Source organism: Silene latifolia, chromosome X (assembly GCF_048544455.1).
Source record: "Silene latifolia isolate original U9 population chromosome X, ASM4854445v1, whole genome shotgun sequence".
Classification (NCBI taxonomy): domain Eukaryota; kingdom Viridiplantae; phylum Streptophyta; class Magnoliopsida; order Caryophyllales; family Caryophyllaceae; genus Silene; species Silene latifolia.
The window spans coordinates 234217845-234240958 of NC_133537.1; the positions used below are offsets into that span (position 1 = coordinate 234217845).

General features: G+C 37.8%; 2 protein-coding genes and 1 non-coding gene across 4 annotated transcripts; 2 read left to right on the forward strand and 1 right to left on the reverse strand.

Moving 5' to 3' along the window:
• The first annotated feature begins 2297 nt into the window (after positions 1–2297).
• Positions 2298–2404, forward strand: LOC141624201 (small nucleolar RNA R71). Its single transcript, XR_012534012.1, has one exon. It is a non-coding gene; the product is annotated as a small nucleolar RNA R71 (small nucleolar RNA).
• An 11524-nt stretch (positions 2405–13928) lies between these two features.
• Positions 13929–14935, forward strand: LOC141623842 (uncharacterized protein At1g27050-like). Its single transcript, XM_074439994.1, has 2 exons — positions 13929–14368; positions 14516–14935. Exons 1-2 carry the CDS (start codon positions 14051–14053, stop codon positions 14747–14749), a joined length of 552 nt encoding a protein of 183 aa, XP_074296095.1. The 5' UTR covers positions 13929–14050; the 3' UTR covers positions 14750–14935.
• Positions 14936–15155: 220 nt separating this feature from the next.
• LOC141623841 (protein PTST homolog 2, chloroplastic) lies at positions 15156–21351 on the reverse strand. Of its 2 annotated transcripts, XM_074439992.1 has the most exons (8): positions 20668–21351; positions 20011–20156; positions 18939–19112; positions 18599–18834; positions 17225–17373; positions 15917–16064; positions 15729–15797; positions 15156–15506 (listed from the first exon to the last, which is right to left on the reverse strand). In XM_074439992.1, exons 1-8 carry the CDS (start codon positions 21264–21266, stop codon positions 15411–15413), a joined length of 1617 nt encoding a protein of 538 aa, XP_074296093.1. In that variant the 5' UTR covers positions 21267–21351; the 3' UTR covers positions 15156–15410. The 2 variants fall into 2 exon arrangements, with proteins under 2 accessions (XP_074296093.1, XP_074296094.1); XM_074439993.1 differs by lacking the exon at positions 20011–20156 and having other exon boundaries at positions 18939–19108.
• Between the last annotated feature and the right edge of the window lie 1763 nt (positions 21352–23114).

The window sequence follows — 23114 nt, forward strand, 5'->3', positions numbered from 1 at the left end:
CAATTAAAATCATTAGTCCCTCCCTCACTTCTCTCTTTTCATGACAATTATTTTGATCAAGGTAAATAAAATCCAAAAATGACAAAAATGCAATGCAAAAATTAAATGTAAGTTAGGGAGTTAGAAATATTTACAATTGGTGGTTTAGGGAGGACTCCACCAAACTCTCATTCTTGATGAGATGTCAAGGAGGCATGTTCAAGGTGTTGTTGATGTTGCTCAACACCTCGAAGAAGTAGTTAAAAGCTTGTTCGTTGTTATGGTAGAGGTTCTCAATAGACCGTGGTTCTTGTTGTTGATCATGATCGATGGCATGCCCAATGTAGGGATTAAAGATCCCTTTAAATTCGTCGTCCCAAAGACCACAAACTTCATTGAGTTGATCATTGAAAATCTCTTGCTTGGATGGAGACAACTCTCCCAAATTCTTCTTTTGGCTAATGAGGCCATCTTCTTCTTCCTTGGTTGATTTTGATGAGCTATGCAAGCTCTCCTTGTCACAATTCACTTGCTCTTTGAATGGAGCATCTTCAACTTTCTTCCTCCATTGGAGTTCCGATCTCTTCTTCTCATCTTTCCGGCTATAATGATCAATCATGAAACATGGCTCATGCAAACGAGGAGCTCTCATGGTCTTGTCAAGATTAAAAGTTATGCTTTCATCTCCTACTTCTAGAGTGAGCTCTCCATGTTTTACATCAATCACCGCGCCCGCGGTGTGTAGGAAAGGTCTTCCTAAGATGATCGGAATGTTGGAATCTTCCTCCATATCAACAATGACAAAGTCCACCGGGATGAAAAACTTCCCGATTCGCACGGGGACATCTTCCCATATCCCTAGCGGTGTCTTCGTCGATCTATCGGCCATTTGAAGAGTGATATTGGTACATTTAAGCTCTCCCATTCCCAACCTTTTACTTACCGAGTATGGCATGACACTCACACTAGCCCCTAGATCACATAAGGCTTTGTTGATCGTTGTGTCGCCAATGGTACACGGTATTGAGAAGCTTCCCGGATCCTTTAACTTTGGAGGTGAACTCCCTTGAAGTATGGCACTACTCACCTTAGTGAAGGCGATAGTCTCAAGTTTCCGGATCGACTTCTTCTTTGTGAGAATATCCTTCATGTATTTTGCATAGGCCGGAACGTGATTGATTAATTCCGTAAAAGGAATTGAGACTTCTAAGTTCTTCACAATTTCCATGAACTTTCCAAGTTGATCATCAAATTTGGGCTTGGCTTGACGACTTGGAAAAGGAAGTCTAATCACAATGGGCTCCTTTTCTTTGGCTTTGTCTTCATTTTTCTTTGAACTTTCTTCTTTTGATGATTCCCCTTCTTTGGGACTTTGCACCACAACTTCATTCTCACTAGCTCTCACAACTTCATTCTCAACTTGCTCCTTCGGTGCTTCATATCTTGTGCCACTTCTCAAGTGAATGGCACTAACCGTTTCATGTCTAGGGGGATTACCTTGAGGTGGTAATTGCCCCTTTTGTCTTTGTGAGTTCGAAGATGCTAGTTGGGTTAATTGTGTTTCCAACATCTTGGTGTGAGCTAGAATGTTGTTGATGGTGGTATCCTTTGCTTGGCTATCTTTTTGCATTTGAGTGAAAAATTCTTGTTGATTCTTTTGCATTTGAAGGACCGCTTTTTGGACATCAAAACTTTGGTCATTTTGGTGGTTGTATGGATTTTGATTTTGATAACCTTGGTTTTGATTGTAAAAGGGTCTTTGATTTTGATTTCTCATGGGTGGTGGAGTGTATGTTGTTTGAGGGTTTTGAACATTTTGGCTTTTGTATGAGAGATTTGGATGGAATTTGGTGTTTTCATTGTAAAAATTTGAATAAGGGGTACCGCTTTTGTAAGCTTGGAAAGCATTGACTTGCTCGGTTGTTCCCCTACATTCACTTGAGTCATGACCCAAAGTTCCACAATTCTCACATATCCCACTTGGGATTGATGAGGATGCCGTCATGGCATTGACATGATGTTTTGATTTTGAGTTTTCCTCAAGTCTAGCCATAGCTTGTTCAAACTTCAAGTTGATAGTGTCAATGTGAGCACTAAGTTGAGCACCTAGTTGAGTAACGGAGTCCACTTCATACTTTCCTCTAGTAGCCTTGCGAGGCCTACTATATTGCGAATTATGGACCGCCATTTCCTCAATCTTGTTCCATGTTTGATTGTCATCAACTTCGGTGAACATTCCATTTGATCCCATATTGAGAATGTTCCTTGAATCTTCATATAAACCATTCCAAAATTGTTGCACTAAAAACCATTCGCTAAGTCCATGGTGAGGACATGAGCGACAAACACCTTTGAACCGCTCCCAAGCTTCATACAAAGATTCTTCATCCCTTTGCTTAAAACTCGTGATTTGAGCTCTTAGCATATTGGTCTTTTCCGGTGGGTAGAATTTTTTGTAGAAAGCGAGAGCTAACTTCTTCCAAGAATCTATTCCAAGGGTGGCCTTATCAAGGCCCTTCAACCATTGCTTTGCGGTTCCGATTAACGAAAAAGGAAATAAGACCCATCTAATTTGGTCTTGAGTCACGCCCGTTTGAGAGATAGCATCACAATAATCGCAAAAGGTTTCCATATGAGAATGAGGGTCCTCACTAGGCATTCCCCCGAATTGGCTCCTCTCAACTAGTTGGATGAAGGCGGACTTGGCAATAAAGTTTCCGGTAAGATGTTGTGGGGTAGGAGTACCGTTTGGTAGATCCTCCTCGGTGGGTGTAGAGTGGGACGAAAATTTAGGCATTGTAGGTGGATTTTGTGTGGTATTGTTTAATGGGTTCTCTTCTCCTTCTATTGCGAAAGGATTGACAAACTCACTAGTGGGTTGAACAACTTCACCAACACCTCCCAAATTCCTCCTAACAAGTCTCCTATTATTCGTCAAGGTTCTTTCGATTTCACGGTCAAAAGGTAACAAATCTCTTTGTAACCTTCTAGACATGCAAAATATCAAACAACTAGAAAACAATTAGAACAATCCTTGAGGAGTTTTACTTCCCCAAGGTGAAAAAGACACAACTAAAAATAACAAAAGAAATCTAAAATCAATTAAACACCGTCCCCGGCAACGGCGCCATTTTTGATCGGAGCCATTTAGTTCACAAATTAAGCAAATGTGGTCGTTGGTCAATGGTCGATACAAAACACAATTTATACTTCACAAACAACTCTACAAATTAGTAAAGAGGCAAGTAAAGGTCGGATCCCAAGGGACGGGTATTGAAAACGAAGATTTCTATTGCTACTAGTGGTGTCTAGGGGTGTCACAAGTTGGGTTGATGTAAAAGGTAGCTAAACTAAGATAGCAATAAAAGTAAACTAACAAGATGAATGAAAATAAGGGGTGTAAACAATTGATTAAAAGCACTAGGGTGTCATGGGTTCATAGGGGAATCATGGGATATGATCATACAAACATGTTCTCAAATTATAAGCAAGCAATTATTGTTGTGATGGATTGAGTTGGGTTATATCTTACAATCCTAGGAAAGTTTGGGTCCCGGAGCCGAATCTCTTGGATTGTACAACACCTACAAGTCGACTTAATCTTCCCTACTTAACACATGCATGGTCTAACAAGACTCGAGTTGGGTTATGTCTTACAAGTCAAGTTGAAGAGATAGTAGATGATAATAAATGCAAGGATTCATAGGCTTAGCATTTCATCAAACATAACATGTGCATGTATTAAGATCAAAACAAGCAAGCAAATAAGATATGAAAGCATATTAATTTAAGCATGAATCATTCCCCATGTTGGTTTCCCCTAATCACCCATTAAACCCTAGCTAAGAGACTACTCACTCATTATCATATTGATCATGCTAGAAAGGTTGTCAATCATACTAACATAATGAAACATGATGAATAAATGAAAGTAATTAGCAATAATTAAAAAGGGATTAAGAGATTATACCTACTAATGATTCCAATAATAAAGCAAGAATAATAGAAGTACTTGAATCCTAGATTGAGAGGTTGTCAATCTCCCAATAATAACCCAAATGATCTTCAATTACCCAAAATAAAGTAAGAACAAGAGAGAGATTAAGGAACTAAAACTTGGATTAAAACTTGATTAATATTTGATTACAATATTGAAGAGAGATTTGATTGATATTAACTACACTAATTATTGATTAGAAGAACATGCTCCTCTAATTAGACTAATGGGGTATTTATAGTGAAAATTAGGGAGGATGCATTAGGGTTAACTAAGGGTTAAACTAGTAATTACACTTTTTAAGTTGAGCAAGGAGACTCCTAGTATTCAATGAGAGAAGGGCGTCTCCATTTTGTAACTTGAAGGACGAAACCATGTCAGATCGTGATCCGAGCGGATGGAGGTCGAGACGGACGGATGGGGCATGGACGATCCGAGCGGATCAAGGCGAAGACGCTCGGATTGGGCCTGGGGATCCGAGCGGATCCTGGTAAGGACGCTCGGATTGAGTCGGACGGACGGATCATGGATGATCCGTTCGGATTCTTCTCTACGTCATTCCTTCTTCTTTTCTTTCCTTTTCTTCATAGAATCCTTGGGGATTTCCTTGGGGACTCAAGGATCCTTTCTCAACATTGATCTTCTACTTAGCTATGTACAAAGGCCTTCTAGTCTTGTCTCTCCTTGATGCTTGGTCATTGAATACGATCCATTTAGCCTCGTTTTGCCATGAAAATGCAAGATTCTTACTCCTTTCCTACCAAGGGATCAAAATCTCAAAGAATATGCAAAACAAAGATCTAAAGATAAGAAATGACCCAAATAGGCACTAAAAAGCATAGAAACAATGGTAATTCGGGGGCTAAATATGCGCCAATTATGGTCGCATCAATAATAGCAGTCATATAATGACAACTCAAATCCGCTAGGAAGCTGGATCACATATGTCCCCTTTGAGATAGCAGCCACTCTTGCTCCATTCCCAACACGCAGTCCACCTCACCCTTTACGAGGGGTTCGATGTTTCGGAGCCCCCGCACATGATTACACAGATGAGAACCACAACCAATATCAAGTACCCAAGTTCCGTAACTTGCGTGGTTAATCTCAATCATATGAATAAAAGTAGAAGAGAGAGAAGACATACCAACAAAGTTTAACACGACCCGCCTTTAAGTCCTCATGATAAACAGGACATGTACGCCTCCAATGCCCAGTCTTGTGGCAATGATGGCACTCCATGTTTTCATTCTTGCTCTTTGTCGTGCCTGATGAGGTGCTCGACTCACCAGGCCCACTCTTACCCGAACCCGACTTCTTGAACTTCGGTTTACCTCGCTAGGTTTGCACGAGCTTTGCCCTTACCTTTCCCTTTGTTGGACACAACGAGAACATCCTGTTTCACGCTCCCACTGAGCTTCATGTCCTTCTCGGTCTATACGAGAAGGAGTGCGATTCATGTGGGGTTTTCTTCAAATCATTCATATAGTAATTCGCTCTAAATTGCGAAAAACCATCGTGGAGTGAATGAAGCATGCGGTCGATAACAATGTTCTCGCTAATGTTACAATCAAAGGTCTCCAGCTTCTCGACATTCTCAATCATGCGAGAATGTGTGGGCTAACAGTTGGCCCTTCGGAGTCTCGCATCAAAGAAGCGAGTGGTATGCTCATAGGTCACGATTCTCGGTGCTTTCGAGAATTCCTTGGTGAGCGTGGTGAAAATCTTGTTTGCACCATGGGCTATGAAGCGTTTCTGCAAATTGGATTCCATTGCAAAAATGAGTACGTTTTTAATCGCACCCGCTTCCATACGAAATCATTAAACTTGGTGATTTCAAAGAGCTCTAGCCGTGGGACTGGGGTTTGCCGGAGGGGCTCTAATAGATATTTGAGCTTCCGTCGCCAGCGGCAGATTCCGTAATGCCGCCTCCCGCCTCTCGGTTGGATCCATCATTCTTCGATCGAGTAGACCGATTCATCTGATTCATAAAGATCCGAAGCCAGGACTCACGGTCCAATGTGGCACTTGGCATTGGGTTATCAGCAGAACCAGCCATTTGTTATATTGCAGTTTAAAAAAACGTGATCTACACTGAAAGGAAAACAAAAACGAAATAAGCAACTCATCGAGGTGATTTAAGTCTATTTAAAATTCATTTTAACATGTAGACTCAATGCACTTGCATAATTGATCTCCCTCAAGAATGATACAAGTGATCCCAAGACTCAATTTCTGTAAATTGATAAGCCAACTGTTTAGCTAATTCTTCCGGAAGAACTCTTGGTCGATAGATTTCCGTAAATCCTATCTATAGTCCACCATAGTCACAGGATCGTACGAGTGACCATAGTGTTGAGATAAAATAGGTCAATCGGTTCCAACTTACCCGACGTAGAAGGGGTCATATTATGCCTACCGACGAAGAAGGGACTCATTGGAGTTTGACCTATAAAGACCGTTCTCAATTTTTGTTTATACGAGGAAGATCCCATCAACTAAATTATAATTCATATTAAGTGAACGAATAACTAGCGTTTGCGTGAATGAATTAATTTGGGTGATGGCTTAAAATCGTGTGACATGCGAATGTCATAGAAAACTAACTCGTGACCTCTATATGTGTCAGTTTTCATGCAATAATTAGGTGGTTTGGTTTTTAGGCGGAATATGATGCATATTATCGTTACGGAAAATAAATAAATGAATGCAATACGTAAAAATAAATTCCTAGTGTGGCCTATCCTAATAAAAAGAACATAAAACAACTTTGGAATCCACCGTTGGACCCGAGAAGCTTGTCTTGATGTTCCATCTTGATCCAAGTAGCGGGAGTGAGCATCCGGTCTCCATCTTTGGTCTTCTCAAAATTACAATTTAAAATTTACAAATATAAACCTATTTACATTCTAAATAAAAACTGTAATTAAAAGAAATAAAAATGGAGATACGAGATCTCAAAATACAACCAAGACCGTGTTCCATCATTACGGTAACACGTTCTACTAAGGCCACACTAAGTTACAACCGTTTGCAAAATAAATAAATACGTAATTAAAAGGCATTCAAAACATTCAAAATATAAACAAGAACGATAAATTAAAATGCATCAACTAAAAATTAAATTTATTCGTGACATAATTCCGTAATTATGTTAAATTTATCCAAACCACCAAAGATAATTAAAATTATGTGACAAAACCGCTTCATCAACTTAATTTTAATTCGATATAATCCGTTACTTTAAATTGTTTTAAAGTAATTATATTCTACGTGGGTGAACCGTTTCACTAACAAGCGAGAGCATAAAAACCGATTTATGCATTAAAAGGGGCCAAAAAAGACAAAATTTTTTTTTTTTTTTTTTTTTTTCTTTCACCGTACGTGAACAGTTACCAGTGCCCAAAAATTTTTTTTTTTTTTTTTTTTTTTAAAATGTCTTTTTAGTGAGCAACAAAGGAAACAAAAAAAAAAAAATTCGCTCAAAAAAAACGTGAGCAACAAGAGATCAAAACATAACGGTTTGATAAAACACAATTGCAATTTATTCTAATCCGGATTAAAACAAAATTACAATTGACATGTTCTTCACATATTGTTGTAATTATCGTTTAAAACAACAATCGCAAAGAACAAATCAAAAACAAAACAGAAAATCGTCACAAAACAACCGTGTAAACTGGACACGGTTCCCAATGCACAAAACAGGCCGTGACATATAGAAATGTCGAGACCAACATGCCACACGGTTTTATCAAAATTTTATACAAAAATTATCGATTTGATAAAAACCAATTGCGATAGCACCTAATCCGTATAGAAATGAAATAGCAATTGATAGATCTTTAACACATTACATTGAATATCGATTACAAAATAATATGCAAAGATCAAATCGACAACAAAAATAAAACATGGCACGAAAAACAAAGCAGCCGTGCAAAAAAAAGAAAACCGTGAGGGAGAAAAAAAATTCCAGCCGTGTGGAATTAGCTTCAAAAAAAAACCGATCCATGTATACAAGACACGGATCCCAAGGCACAAAAACAACAAAAAAAACGCAGCAATAAAAATAAATTGCCGAGCCAAAACAGATTGTGCCGTGACCTTTTTTTTAACCAAAATTCATCGTTTCAACAATCGTTTGATGAAAAACACATATAAAAAATTTACGTGGCCTCGCTCTGATACCACTTGTAGGGGTAATATCCGTATAAAACCCTTTCTTTATAGGATTATAACGCAAATTTTATATGCAATTTATTGTCATAAACGAAATTAACAATGAAACGATAAAGATTAAGGAATAACCTTCGGTCCTAGTGCAATTCGGCAATGAGAGATCAAAGTAGACCTCCTCCTAATTGTTGCACCCAAGATCGTCCGAGAAATGCCCTTGTGCTAGAATGAATCCTCTAATTGCCTTGCAATATAGAGAGGATTGTTTTGTGAGTTTTGGTTGGATGTGAGATCCGAATTTTGAGAGGCAATTTTTCTCAAAACCCTAGTTTTCATCCAAATGAAATGCTTAGGTTAACAAAAGAGGAGATGGCTCCTTTTGTCTATGTTTGGCTCGGCCAAACCGAGTGAGAGGGAGCCTCATGGGCTTTTTCATTTCCTCTTCATATAAACTCGTGGTCCGAATCCAAATTGCTAAATGTATATGACACGGTCTAATTATAAATCGTCATCGGTTATCGGTTATTAAAGCATCAACTAATAAGACGGGTTAGTTGAATTATTAATACATGTCCGACAAAGACAATATCGTATAATTAATTTATTCAATATACATTAATCAAATATAAATCGTTTATATTCAATTTTACGAATTAACCGCTTAATTCGCCTTAGCCGTTATTATTTAATCCGTATTAAATAAAATATCTCAACATCACATTTTCGACTAATTACTAGTCAAATAACTCAGACTAACTGGTTAGTCAAATATGGCATCTACATGACTGTATTTTCATACTGTCACATCTCTCAAACGTATCCTATAGGTGTGACTTTTAGGGACCAGTTGATCACCGCCATCTGTATGACAATAACGTCAAACTTATCTAGCAAGCCAACCGTTATTGATAAACGTGGACCAACTGATTATGATACAAAAGTATACCCTTTGATCCTTTTAGAGATTTATAAGTCCTTGCACTAACTGTAAAGGACACCAGCCCCAACACCAGTAACACTCGGACGAGTACCCTTCTTACTCGACCGAGTGGGGTCCACTCAATCGAGTGACAGCTCCACTCGATCGAGTAGGCCGAAAGACAGACCTGAAAACCTCCTGTAAAGACCCCCATTCGACCGAGTGGCATTACCACTCGACCGAGTGACTTTGACTCGGCCGAGTAATTGATGAATTCGACCGAGTACAGTGGAATTTGACCCTTTCTAGGGGTTTTGGACAACCTACGACGCATTTGACCTTGATTTTGGGCTATGCCGACCTACTAAGAGTCGATTGACCATAGAAAACCCACACGATAGACCTTTATGAATTGTTTACTCTTGATCTTGTCACTTGGTTGGGTGGTATACAAACATAGTCAACCTACAAATGTTTATATGATGGCATAAAGTACATGAAAACGTGTATGCATTTCGTATTAGTAGTGAAAAAGTAAATAATACTAGTAAGTACACGCCACGTGACGAGTTTGTAACACTAGTATGTGTTATGGCGGTTCAATATGATATGTGAATGATATGTTGAATATTAAGAATGGTTGAGCATAGTCATAAAGAGTACTCATATACATGTATATATACATATAGTAATCATACACATAAAAAGCCCATTAATAGATACCGACCTTGGCCACGTCATAACATATAGATATAGTAAAACAAGCCGAGACCCTCTGGAGAACACAACATGTGGAAATAATGGTAGGTTACCGGGAGAGTGTCATGTGAGACTCATAGCGAACTTCGGAACGAAGTTCTCTTTTAGGGGAGGTGAATGTAAGAACTCGGAAAAATTTAGAAAAGAAAGAGCACGATACGTGGCAAAGTATTGAGAGTGAACAAGACCTAGGATAGATAGGATATATTTATGTAACAATAAGAGTGATGATGGCAAGAGAACACACGAGAACCGAGAAAGAGGCTCGAGAGTAGATCGAGGAATATTTGGGAAAGAGAGTGAGTGGCGAACTTCGGGGACGAATTTCATTTTAAGTCGGGAAGATTATAATACCCGGCATTTGTGAGACCCGTACTTAGACCTAGGGACACGTGAGGGAACCCACATGTACTCAGAAGTAAAGGATGACCCTCCTACGAGACCAAGTAAGACCTAAACTAGACCTAATAGACTTTCAGTGGACCGAGTAGAACCTCTAGTAGACCAAGTGAGTTCCCCACTCGGTCGAGTGGTGCTGAGTTGTACCCCAGAAAGGATATTCGGGATTTCATCCTATCCCAACCTTATCCCATTCATTCTTCTCCTTCTTCCTTCTTACACTAAAACCATCTTCCTTGTCTCTAAAATGCTCCCAATGCCCTTCCTTTGGCCTTCAAGCTTGGATTAATGGTGGAACACCTCTCCTATGTCCCGATCTATCTTTGTAAGTAGAAATCTCACCTTTTTCCTCTTTGTCTTATGAGTAAATTCGAGTTAGTGTTTACTAAGAGAGGTTAATTAGTATTTAGTTATGTAAAATAAATAATTGGTGACTAATAATGAGGGATTTTATGTTGTAATTTAGTATAGAGTGAATTATGATAGTTATTACATAAATTATGTAGGATGAAACGGTTTTATGAGATGGATACTTGGTGATATCGATTAGCTAGTGGATTATGCTAAAAGGTAGGTTATCCTACTCGGTTTCAATATTGTGTATGCATATTTGGGTGTCTTTCCGTACTAGTGCATTCATGAGTCGGTTAGTATGTATGTGGATTGAATTCATAAATTTGGTCACATGTTAAGTATTGTTCTTCCATTTGTCATGTATGTTTGTGATTGTGTTGTGTTAGAGGACTTTGGTGGTGATACTTGATTGTTGAGGAGACGTAAGACGGTTGGAAAAACGTCTTGCGCTTGAGTCGCCCTTTGGAGCTTCCCACTCCAAGGGGGATGTGTACATTAATGGCTTGAGTCACAGAGGGACTCGTGTGGTTGAGGCACGACGTCTAGCAGGTGATCCGGTTGGCTTCCAGACCCGGTACATCTGGGCGTGTCCCGGTACCTTTGTGTGAGGTGTGGTGTCGTGTGCGTGTCTCTAGCACCGGTGGTTGTGGGTACGTGTGGGCATGTCCCGGTACCGGTATGGTGATTGCATAGTTGAGTCTCATTCACATGATTATGTCGCGTCTACACTTATCGAGTCGTGTTCTATATTTGTGTATTGAAACTGACGTTTGTTGTGTCTGTGTGAATGTCACCTATTTCCGGGATGGCCTGTGTCGATCCATATGATATTTCCGATCATATGGGGAGCAGTTGTTTACAGGTTAGCTTGGTTGCTTGCGGGAGACGGGGACGAGCCGTGATGACATCCGAGTAGTGCATAGTTGATTAGATTATTTAGTAGTCATGAGTTGTATTATTCATTTCATTTATTCAATTATGTCTATGTAATCCACTAAATACTTATTTATGTTAATTATTTCTCAATTGCGACTCCGATGTCACTAACCTGGGAAACCGGGAAGGTAACATCTCCCCATTACCTTGGCCGGGTAAGAAGGGGGTGTTACATTTCGTCACAAGCTTGTGACCTCTTACAAGGTGCAAGTGAAAGGGCAGGTGGAAGAGGGGTTGTGTGAAAAGTAGTTTTAGTGGGTCCTATATATTTTTGTTGAGAATTTTGATGGGTACGGGGGATAAAGTGGAAAAATAATAAAGTCTGAGTGGAGTCTCTAGAATAAAATAATAATATTTTACTGTTGTTGAGTCTCATACTAGTCCGTAGATAAAACATAGTCTAAGATATAAACTAGTCCGAGTAACACAAAAATAAGTAGAGTAAATTAATAATTACACCCTTTATATATCACTTTTCTAAAAAAAACTCCCTTTTATAAACTTTTTAATAAATTACTCCCGTCAAATGTTCTCGGGTCAAAAATTGCACCCATTTTGACTTTCAGGTGAAAAATCGTTTTTTTATGACCGTTAAGCCCTGTGATAATATTTAGACAACATTCACTTTTGACTATCTCATCTTTTTTTCTCTCATTTTCATCGACATTCAACATCAAATTTTAACCCTAAAATTTTCCCCAAATTTGGGCTTTGTTGAACCAAACAACCCTAATTTGTGGCGATTTCAATACCACATTCGTCATCTCTTTCACCTACTATCTCTCTAAGTCTCTAGTCATGTCTAACCTTATCGACATTTTCATAGTATTTCCCTTGCTCCATAAACCAACTCATTTTGGGGTTTGAAAACACTAAGTTTTGGATTAAAAGGTGTGAGATAAGAAGAAGAAAAAGGAGAGTAACTATCATTTTCGTCATCTTTTTGTCGCTAAGTTATCATCACAAACTATTTTTGTTCTTGATTTTAGTTTATGGGTTCATTTTTGACAAATTTATGGGTTCGAAATCCTAATTTCAAGGTTTGAAACTCCCAAATTTGGGTTTAAAACCCTAATTTAATTGGTGTATAACCCTAATTTGTGTGCTTTAAGCCCTAATTTATATGGTTTTACAGATCAGGTCGTGTTCGTGACAATATTAAACGGGTCACCACTACCCCAGCCCTAACCCGATCCAATTATATAAATGGGTCATTTGTCTTAACCCTAACCCGACCTGTTTAGTTTTTCTACAACCCAACCCGGCCTGTTTAACCCACTTATCTTTTGGCTGGTCATTTTTAACCCACCTAACCCGTTTAACCCAATAAACTAATACAATAAACTACGCTTTATAACCCTATTATCCCAAAAATGATGAATGAGAATGCTAATTTTAAGTTGTATTGTTGAACTATTGACTCAAGCCAAATATATTATTACAAATTTAAAGATATCGGTTATTCGTGTCGGGTTCGTGTCAAAAGACATCAACCCTAACCCGGCCCATTTAAGTTTCGTGTCGTATCGTGTCAACCCAATTACTTAAATGAGTCACAACGTCTTGACCCTAACCCGCTAATTTCGTTTCGGGTTCGTGTCGTGTTTTCGAGTCGTGTCAATAATTGCCGCCTCTAGTTTTAAGTCCAATTTCAGGGTTTATAACCCTAATTTATGTGTTTGAAACCCTAATTTCTGGGTTTGAAACGCAAATTACCTCCATCCCAAATATCGGAATGTAATGGACTTCATCAAACAACTGCTCTTCATCGTCCCAAATCATTAGGAATCATTGACGTTGATGATTACAAGTTAGAAGAGAGAGCATTTTACAGGTCATAATTTAAGAAGAGGGATGAATGAAATTTAAGATAGCATTTTACTTGTTCTGAATGAAGTGAAATATAAGGAGGGATGAATGAAGAGAAGACATGAAGTATATGATAGAGTAAAGAAGGGCATTTTCGTCATAATTTTAGGTTTTAAAACAGAAAAATTGAATTTTGACGGAATATGTCACCGGAAAGTGAAAATGGGTGCAATTTTTTTTGACCTGAGAACGTTTGAGGGGAGTAATTTATTAAAAAGTTTATAAAAGTGAGTTTTTTTTAGAAAGTTTAATTATTAATTTAGTCAAATAAGTATTGTAAATGGAGCATAAATTCTCATTTGTGATGCACACCTTTCATTACCAGTTTGTGACCTCTTATAAGGTGCAGGTTGGAGAGCAAGCAAGTGAAAGGGCAAATAGAAGAAGGGTTGCGAGAAGTGATTAACTTGTGACGACCACAAGCAAAACTTTGAATGGAGAGTGTACAATTTAATTTTTTCCTCTCATTATATATCTCATCCCCATAAAACCATGGGGTTGTACACTTGTATATAAGCAATACAGTAAGATGTAAACTAGTGGGAGTAACACAAAAACAAGTACTGTAATCCAAAAGCCATCGTCATCCAAAATCCGGCACACCAAGCAGTCCACTCTACCGCAAAAAGGAAAAAGAGTGGAACAAACAAGTTTTAAAAATGAGGGGAACGAGTGAGAAAGCGTACAGGTCCCGGCACGTACCCTACACGTACCCAAAACGGCGGCGTTCACCGTCACCAGAAGATAAGCCTCAGGATAAGCCGGCCCCACCCCCTGCTTTACTAGTACTTGGTCTACCTCCTTCCTGCTCGGTTTTAGATCTTAAATCACGGTTCGAAATATACGGTTCTATTTCCAGGATAAGGATCGACCCGCTTGGAGTCGGCTTGCTTTCCTTTCGAACCCTTTCTGCTGCACAATCAGCTGTTGACGCCTCCCTTGATCCCTCTTTCGGCATCTCCATTGATTCCCACCCTGTTTGTTCTCTTTCTCTCTCTCTCTTTATTTGATTTGATTTCCCATGTTCAACTTTTTGTTTCGATGGAAACCACTCGAAAACAGTTTTTAGTCAAGATTGGATTACAATTCCCATTGTTCATACATCCTTGATGTCCAAATTGCAGGTTAAAGTGATGTGGGCAAGTGAAAACAAAGACGACGACCATGGAGAAAGAGGGAGGAGGAATTCTAGTTCATCCAAACTGTTAAAAGGAGAGACTCCTTTGAGTAGACATTTGAGGGGAAATCGCTTGAGTTCAGCCATTGTTGGCCCCAACACCACTAGCTCCAATAGTACCACAGCGTTCGATCCTCTATTCAACCCCAGAGATACTGTCGCCTATGATGATATCTTGTAGTAATATCCAGAAATCGTCTTCTTTAACTTTTCTTTTGTCTTGTAAGAGGTTAGGAAGTTCAGCTGTTTGTGTTAACTCAGTTTGGTTTAAAGTTCGATATGGTCAGATTACAGGAAACGTGTAGTTCATAGCTTTGTGAAGCTTGGAGTCTTAATTTCCATTTAAGGTTATTCTTTCATACTGCAATACGTCCAAGGTCCAGATTCGTGTAGTCTTGTTTTCTCCCCAAGCATCCAATCCTAAGCAAATACCTGCGTTAATCTGAATAATTTCTACCAAATATTGGCAAAATGAGAGATCGAGCACGCATTGTAAATTGTAATTGCCAGGATGAACCAAATGAGTTGCTGCACATCGTTTAAATTGGCTTGATACAGAGAGATGATTGAGATTGTTAGATTTCAGATTTAAGTAAATGAATGAGATACAAATTTTGCATATATTTCTTTCCAAGAAAGTGAAGCGGGAAACAAACAAAAAGACGCAAAAACAAACAAACAAACAAACAAATCAATGATAAGAGACTGTTTATGACTAATAATCTTACACTAATACTAAATACATGGTACAGACGTGGACGTTGGTTTTCTACAGAAAAAGGTGGCTTGTTAGTATTTGTCAGCTTCATCTTAAGAATGATAGGCATCACTGTAAGCATATGTCATGAGATTATAAGAAGATTATTGTCAAAGCCACTGTGGTTGACTATCGGTCGAAGGGGATCAACCATCCAAACACCATCAACAATGAACTTAATCTGCATGTCCAAGAGCCCAATGAATGAATGATAAAGACAGATTGCTCGTAAAAAATAAACCACTGAGTCAACCTTAACATGTAAGACCAAACCAAATCCTTGTTTATTCTTTGTACAATTGTGAGGTTTACGGGTTAGTCTCACATGTAAGAGTATCTCATATAACTATATAAGCTTTGGTGAAAAACCAACAGCAGTGAGAAAACGTAAACTGTCACCAACCTCATATTGTCCTGGATATAACTTCAAATACAGAGAAAAAATGCCCGAGCTTGTTCTCTCCATCTTCCGCTACAATACACGCTCGGACAAATTAGGGAAGGTTAAAAATATATAGGAAGGCAGAAAGACAACTAAATGCAACTTTTTATTCTGCCACATATAACAAGGTCAAGGAAATTAGCACAAACCTGAGTAGACCATCCATCAAAGGAGCCTGCTAAGAGCACCTCAGATCCAGAATTAGGCCACACTATGCAGGTTGTACGTAGTAATTGCAAAGCTAGACGAGCATCATCAATCCTCTTTTGCTTCTCGTCCAGTATTTTCTGAGCATCACTGTCATCATACACGCGCCAAATCAGGACCTTTGATTTGTTACAAAATATTACTCCCTCTGTCCCGGTCATTTGTTGTCCTTTTCCATATTAGGGTGTCTCAGTCATTTGTTGTCCTTTCTATTTTAAGAATGAACTTCATAAGCAATTTGATCATTCACACTCAATTTGTTCCACTTGTCATTTAGTAATTGGCTAATTCCTCTTTCCTTGGTCTTTGTGCCAAAACCAAAGGACAACAACTGACCGGGACGGAGGGAGTAAGTTATAAACCACATAAAGATGGATGAGGAAAAAGTGTATCTACAAGTGTTCTCAACTAAGCGGAAAGAAGGGAAGGCAACATGCACCATAATAGCAGCCACTTCAGTTTTTTCTTTTCATTTGTGATTCTTATTTTTTATAAAGCTCATATTGTTACCAACTACCAATGCAGCTTATATGGACTTGTATGGTAGTCTAGTAACTAGCAAGAATTTCCCAACCTTATTTGCCTAATTAAGTCATTTTGTAATACGTGGAAAATAAAGAGCCAAGTAACTTATTTCATCGAGAACGGATTTGGGCATTGTGCTAAAATGACCTGTATGTTATATTAGTACTCTGGACGCTGGAGAGACATCATCATTCATAACATAGAGAGTGTTTCATAATCTAAGAAACCTTCTGTTGGTTTACTAAGAAAATGACCATTATATAAATAAGGGTTTTTTGATAACTACTCCCAACCATAAACTTCACTTTTGTAATTACTCTCTACTTAAGAAAACTTTAAAAACTGCTACCTTAATCTCTACTTCTGTTAGAATTTGCTTCAAAAGTCAATTTTCAGGTGCCCAAAACATGAAAAAACTAATATACCCCTCATTTGATTAAGTTACTGAGAGTAGATTCACGAAAATAGAGATGATTGTAGGGTTAGTGAGCTTGAAAGAGGAAGAAGAACAATAATGAGGATGGACTTTTGAAGCAAATTCTAACATGCATAAAGATTAAGGTAGCAGTTTTTAAAATTTACTTAAGTAGGGAGCAATTGCAAAAGTGATGTTTATGGTTGGTAGTAGTTATAAAAAAACCCTATAAATAATCAAACTTTACTATATATGGCTCTAGAAGCCACAATCCGTATTCAGCATCTAAAAGAAGAATCGAAACACTCACATTATTGCTAGTGCCATTTTTCCTTCTAATATTGTCAGTTTCGCACGCATTGACCTTAATTTGTCCTGGGTGTGCATAATTTCAGTTTCATGGAACTCTGAAGCGTCAGAAATCTGCCTCAAGTCTTCTTCGGATACGTGCTCCTCAGCCTGGCATAAGTTTATAAAAACATTAAATTAGCCAAGATGGCGAGATGTAATGCCTCAACGGCAAAACTACAGAAGTTTTAATGCAAGGTCTCAAAAGGTATTCTGCTACAAGTCCACATAAATAACACATCGTTAGAGCATAGTTCGATGCACGCTCTCACAAGTGGGAATTCAAAAGGGCATATGGTGCAAATAAAACTCTTTTTTTAAAAAACAAGTGTCGGAGATTTTGCCGGAGTACATTGGTAGACGTGCTTTTACAGGGTTGGGTTTAGGTGCATCTAAATTCTCATTTATGCACACAAAAGATGAAAAAGAACTGATTTATGTTGCTTCTTTGAGAACAAGAAAATATTCTAGATGGGTTGCATAGCCTAATTCAAGCTGCAACCATTTAACAAGAGGTGATGAGAAATAATGGGGTGATTGACTGAATGACTGATAGCCTCATAAGAAATTCCACGAATTCATTGCCACACTTGGTCAAACAAGAGCTACAATGAAACATTAGGGTAAGATTATCAGTAAGACTCTGCCACATCAGCTTTCCACAACTTTATACATTATCCGTGAGACTCACCTCAGACTATACTTTTCCATTTCACTTCTTATTTTTACAAACTTAAAAAAAAAAAAACAAAAAATGATAATTTCCCTTAAAAGTGGGGTCAAGACTCACCCAAAGTCTTACATTGAGTCTTGGATTTACAAGACTCAACTTAAGACTTTGTCAAGACTGGGGTAGATTATTGGTAGTCTGGAGTGAGTCCTGTCTCAAGACTTACAAAAATCTTGTCTCAAGGCTTACCAAAATCTTGTCTCAAGACTACCAATAATCTTACCCTTAGTTGATGGGACTTACATTCTTTCCAAACTCATTCACTTTATGTTGTGGCGCATTATAAGACCATATGCTCCTAACTTTGTATTTTTTTATACCATTCTGATCGTATATCCATGTTCTAATATTATGGCCTGATGAGTTTTCCAAAGATTCGCTAATTTCGACTGTGGAATATGATGGAATAAAGAAAGGTGACTCACTAAACTGCTAAACTGTTTGTACTGTTTGTAGCAGCTTGATGCAGTTTTTATTATGGGTCTTAAACACGGGGAGAAGTTACGAACATCAAACCACCATACTCCACAGCAGACACGAAACTTTTGAGATGTGGGTCATATTGTTGTTCTAGTAGATTAAATAAGTTTAGTAGATGGCACATACCTTCTCAGACAAGTCAGTGGCGTTTGAACGTAATGCGCAGATTGCTGATGACAGTTCCAATTTAAGATAATGAAGCCGATTTTTCACGTCAACTTCGGATAGTTCTCTGACAAGAGAGTCTAAATTTTGTGTCAAGTCCAAACCTCCCTTGATATCAGTTGTAACAACGATCTTTTCACCCACTGAATCATCTGGCGTCTTTTGGTTTGAATTCCCGCGAAAACAAATTTCATCAGCTGAGCAATGACACACCGTATAGAAAATTTAAGAATTGCACAAGCAACTGAGAACAAATATAGAATTCTAGAAGACTCTGCACAGATTAACTAAGGAAGAGTACCTTCAAATTCTTTTTCAGAATAACCCGCCCTCTGAACACTCCAAGCTCTCCAAGAGTCTGCCTTGAGGGAACTACTCAATGCATTTGAATAAGATCTGACCGGGCCATTTCCACTGTACAGATGTTCATCATGGCCAAGTGATGCAGGTACATTTCCTTCGGAATGGCAGCTGTCTTTTAAAATGTAAGAACTACAGGTTACATGCTCAGTAAAATAATAATATTGCCAGAAGATGGGTACTATTATAACTAGCTGCAGCACAAGCAAATAAAATTCAACCAACTGAAGCTAACTGCCCAGCAAATACGTTTCCGGTGAAAGATAATAGCATGATTTGTTTGTGCAACAATAACATTACCTAGTGCCTCAAAAGCTCTCACAAATGGCGAGGTAAGGGGAGCTCACATATACACCGCCTTACTCTACGTTTATATCTCCAAGAGGCTGTTTAATGTTTACGGGTTTACGCAAAAATTGCGTTCAAAATTACACTAAATGCGTGATACTTCACAATAAAAGAAGTGAAACCAATATTGTGAGCTAATTTACTTTATTTCATCTTAATTCAAAACCAAAGAACATTGATTCTTTACCTCCATAAGAGATAAGACATTTCACATAAAAATTAATTAAATGTGAGAATGTAGTGCACTTGGTTCACTTTCGGTTTTCAAAATCGTTTTAATCTTTATTCCCGATTTAAATTCTAAGTTTTTATAAAAGAAATCCGGACTTCGATTTTAAAACCTATAAGCTTACCTGGCTTTTGTATTATGTTTCACTCCCCTTTTTTTCACTTTTTCTTTTCTATTTTTTCGCATTTTTGAGGTGTGTGTTCACCCATAGAAGGTTGTTGTTGTTGTTGTTGTCCCCTAAGTAAAAACTAAGGACCTAAATGCCTGCTTTTCTCTGTCCATCGGAGATCATGGAGTACAGAAAAATAAAAGTTTCATCAAACAAGGTGCACTGAAACTAATAATAAGGAAACGAGCAATATTATGCAACAGAAGTTTGAGTGCGATTAGTTACATGATGAATGTTACAGTAGGTCAGAAAGCAAAGATAACTCACCCACGTCCTCCGATCCACTCCTTCTGTTAAAGCCACGATTCGTATTTCCATTATTTTGCAAATTGATGCAAAAACTGAGGTTCCTCTGCCTCTCCAGTCGATTTAATATACCCTCAATCCCACTAACATCCTCTTTTCCTAACTCTCTGTACGGACCAAAAAAATCACACCAAAAATAATGGATTTAGAATATTTGAAATCGCACACGCTAGAACATAAAGGTCAAACATCTTTCCTAGGCTCTCTATGTATCTCATACGAGAACTAAGAGGTATGAAATTTTGAAGGCAATCAAACTTTTGAAAAATTCTAGGAACAGTGTTGCCAGTCATATACATATATACAAACCAATATCAGTCAGATGAAGCAAAACAGCTTCAACAAAATTATAATCTTATAATATCTGAAGTTGGATGCGCTAGGACTAATGCACATAGACACCCATTTATCAACCAAAGGTTCATAACCAGAACAAGTTCTGCAAATCTAATCTTCAAACTATAGCAAACAAGTACTCTAACAAAGTTATCACCATTTAAAGTTCAAAATCATAGCTTCTGGAATGCTGGAAAAGCTACAACCTTAAGAGTGGAAAACAACATGAAAAGGGTAAAACAGCTAAAAAAAACGGGTGCAGGAATTGGAGAAAGCCCTCACAGTGATCCATGGGAAGAAGGCACAGCCGATAAAGAATTGCCCGATAATGAAATATTTTGAGCAACATCATTCCCTTCATTAAGCTCCTTAGACACAACTCCCACCTCACCAGTATAACCATCATCTTTACAATTCTTTTCAGTGCCAGAATCAGAACACTGAACCAACCCATTTTCGATTTTTACAGTATTACTATCATCGTCATCGTCATCGTCCCACCCCATGGACATCCACCCACCTCTATTCACAATCGCCTCAACTAAATCAACTCTTCCAGCATCAATCAGCTGTTTTCTACTAGGAAACATTTCAGGGTGGTTAGAATTCTTCATAAATTCCAAAACTTGAAACTCTAATTCAGTATCACTTTCACCTTCCCACCTCTTACACATGGTTACAACCCCACAACACTCAGAAAACTCTAACAACAACTGATTTTTTGGCTTCTTTTCTTTGAATTGTTCCCTCTTTAACCTAAGTGACTGTTCCCTTTTTGGTGGGTTTATGACTAAAAATATTGGGAAGATGTAAGGTAAATTCATACTTAAGATGGGTTGTTGAGAAGTCTTGAAATGAGGCGAAGATATGAGTGACACCATCGTTCAGGCATTTCGTCGAACAATTGACGTGCACTGTCAACAAGTTTGGGAAATAACGCAATATGTATGTAATGATATGGTCATATGTGGATACTGACACTTAGGTAGCACGGACACTTCTCTTAATCAGCCGTCCCGTGTTCGACACCGTGTCCGACACCGACACTCGACGGACACACGCCTAAACGTGTCGGACACCTATAAAGCCGTGTCTAACTTTCTACTTTTATAAGGGCACGTGTCCGACACCGTGTCCATGGTATTTTGGCACGTGTTCGACGCGTGTCCTTGGTATTTGACATTATTTGGGGTGAATGATGTTCTTGAGACAAGAAACGAGTGGCCGAAAGAGATTAATTAGAATACAGATTTGGCCGGAAAATGCAAATGAGTTCAAATCAAGGTCAAGTTTTACTTTCACTCATTTAAATTTAATAATACTTTTACAAAAATAAAATCGAACGTTTATAACTAAAAAATATATATTTTATTAAATTTAAGTAACGTGTCCCGTGTCCTAAATTTCATGGAATGCCGTGTCCCGTGTCGTGTCCGTGTCCGTTTTGGTGCTACCTAGACTGACACCCAATTCGAAGGGACGAGTGATTAAATTCCAGTTTTTTTTTTTCTTTTCTTTTTTTAAATTGGTTGGAAGCTCTTACTCTCACCTTTAGCACCTACATTAAGATTTGGCTTTAATTGTTCTTCATTTTAGGTTAGGAGAGTTTTTTTAGTCATATATCTTAAGAATGAAGGTTTAGTTCAAGATAAAAAATTTACGACTTTTAAGGGGCGTTTGGTTCAATAGCATGGAATGGAATGAATTAGAATATGAATCCATAATGGTATGAGGTTCTAAATCCATTCCTTTATAAACTCTTGTTTGGTTCATCTTAAAACTAGGTTAGACCTCGTGTATTAAATGCACAACTTATAGAGTTATTTTTATTTTTACTAAATTACATACTCCCTCCTATTCACAATAAACCTCCCATTTCATTTTGACACAAAAATTAAGGAAACACACTACCCCACCATATAATCAAATTTGGACCACACAAATACACTACCCCACCATACAATTAAATTTGGACCACACAAACACTTACCAAAAAAGGAAATAGGGAAGTTATTGTAAATAGACGGAAAAGGAAATAGGGAAGTTTATTGTGAATAGGAGGGAGTATATAATAGTGATATCTCATTAGTTCATTTTTCTCGTCAATGCATTTTGCTTTGAGAAATAAAAAGTTGAAACTAAAAATTAATTAAGAGAATTGAGTAGCATGTTGAAATGTATTTTTGAAAAAGAATATTTTTTTTATACCGCAAAGCTAATGATTTCAATTTAAATTTTCTCATTTTTTGCCTCGAAAGTAATTAAAATGGTTTATAATTTTGTATTATACCTAGTATGAGTCAAATTATTCTCAAATAATAGCATCAATCAAATATTTAGTAACTTGTAGTTTGATACAATTTTTTTTATATTTAAATTAAAAGATTATAGATTAGAGTTAGTAAGAAAAAAATATAATTTAATGAAAAGATTAATTTTAATGAAATAAATTATTATAATTATTTGCTTCCTTACTTAGTTAATGTATACATAATTGATATTAGCTACCTTATTTAGAAAGATGCTTTTTGGAGGGAAAATTTGTGAGAATGCCTATTCATTTAATAAATAGGGGATTGTAGAAGGGAGGAATGAAGTTTGATAACAAGGGGGGAAGTTGGGTATGAGATTCTAGGGAGTTAGAATCCATTGGGTATCTAACTCCATTCCAAAAGACTCCAACCAAACATTGGAATGAAGCAAATCCATTCCAATCCATTCCAAGAGAG

Coding starts and splice junctions, on each gene's coding strand:
- LOC141623842 (XM_074439994.1), top strand. CDS start 14,051: ATGAGGGGAACGAGTGAGAAAGCGTACAGGTCCCGGCACGTACCCTAC. Junction 14,369..14,515: donor TCTCCATTGATTCCCACCCT/GTTTGTTCTCTT, acceptor TCCAAATTGCAG/GTTAAAGTGATGTGGGCAAG.
- LOC141623841 (XM_074439992.1), bottom strand. CDS start 21,266: ATGGTGTCACTCATATCTTCGCCTCATTTCAAGACTTCTCAACAACCC. Junction 20,157..20,667: donor CCTTCTTCCCATGGATCACT/GTGAGGGCTTTC, acceptor TGGTCCGTACAG/AGAGTTAGGAAAAGAGGATG. Junction 17,374..18,598: donor CCACTGACTTGTCTGAGAAG/GTATGTGCCATC, acceptor AACTTATGCCAG/GCTGAGGAGCACGTATCCGA.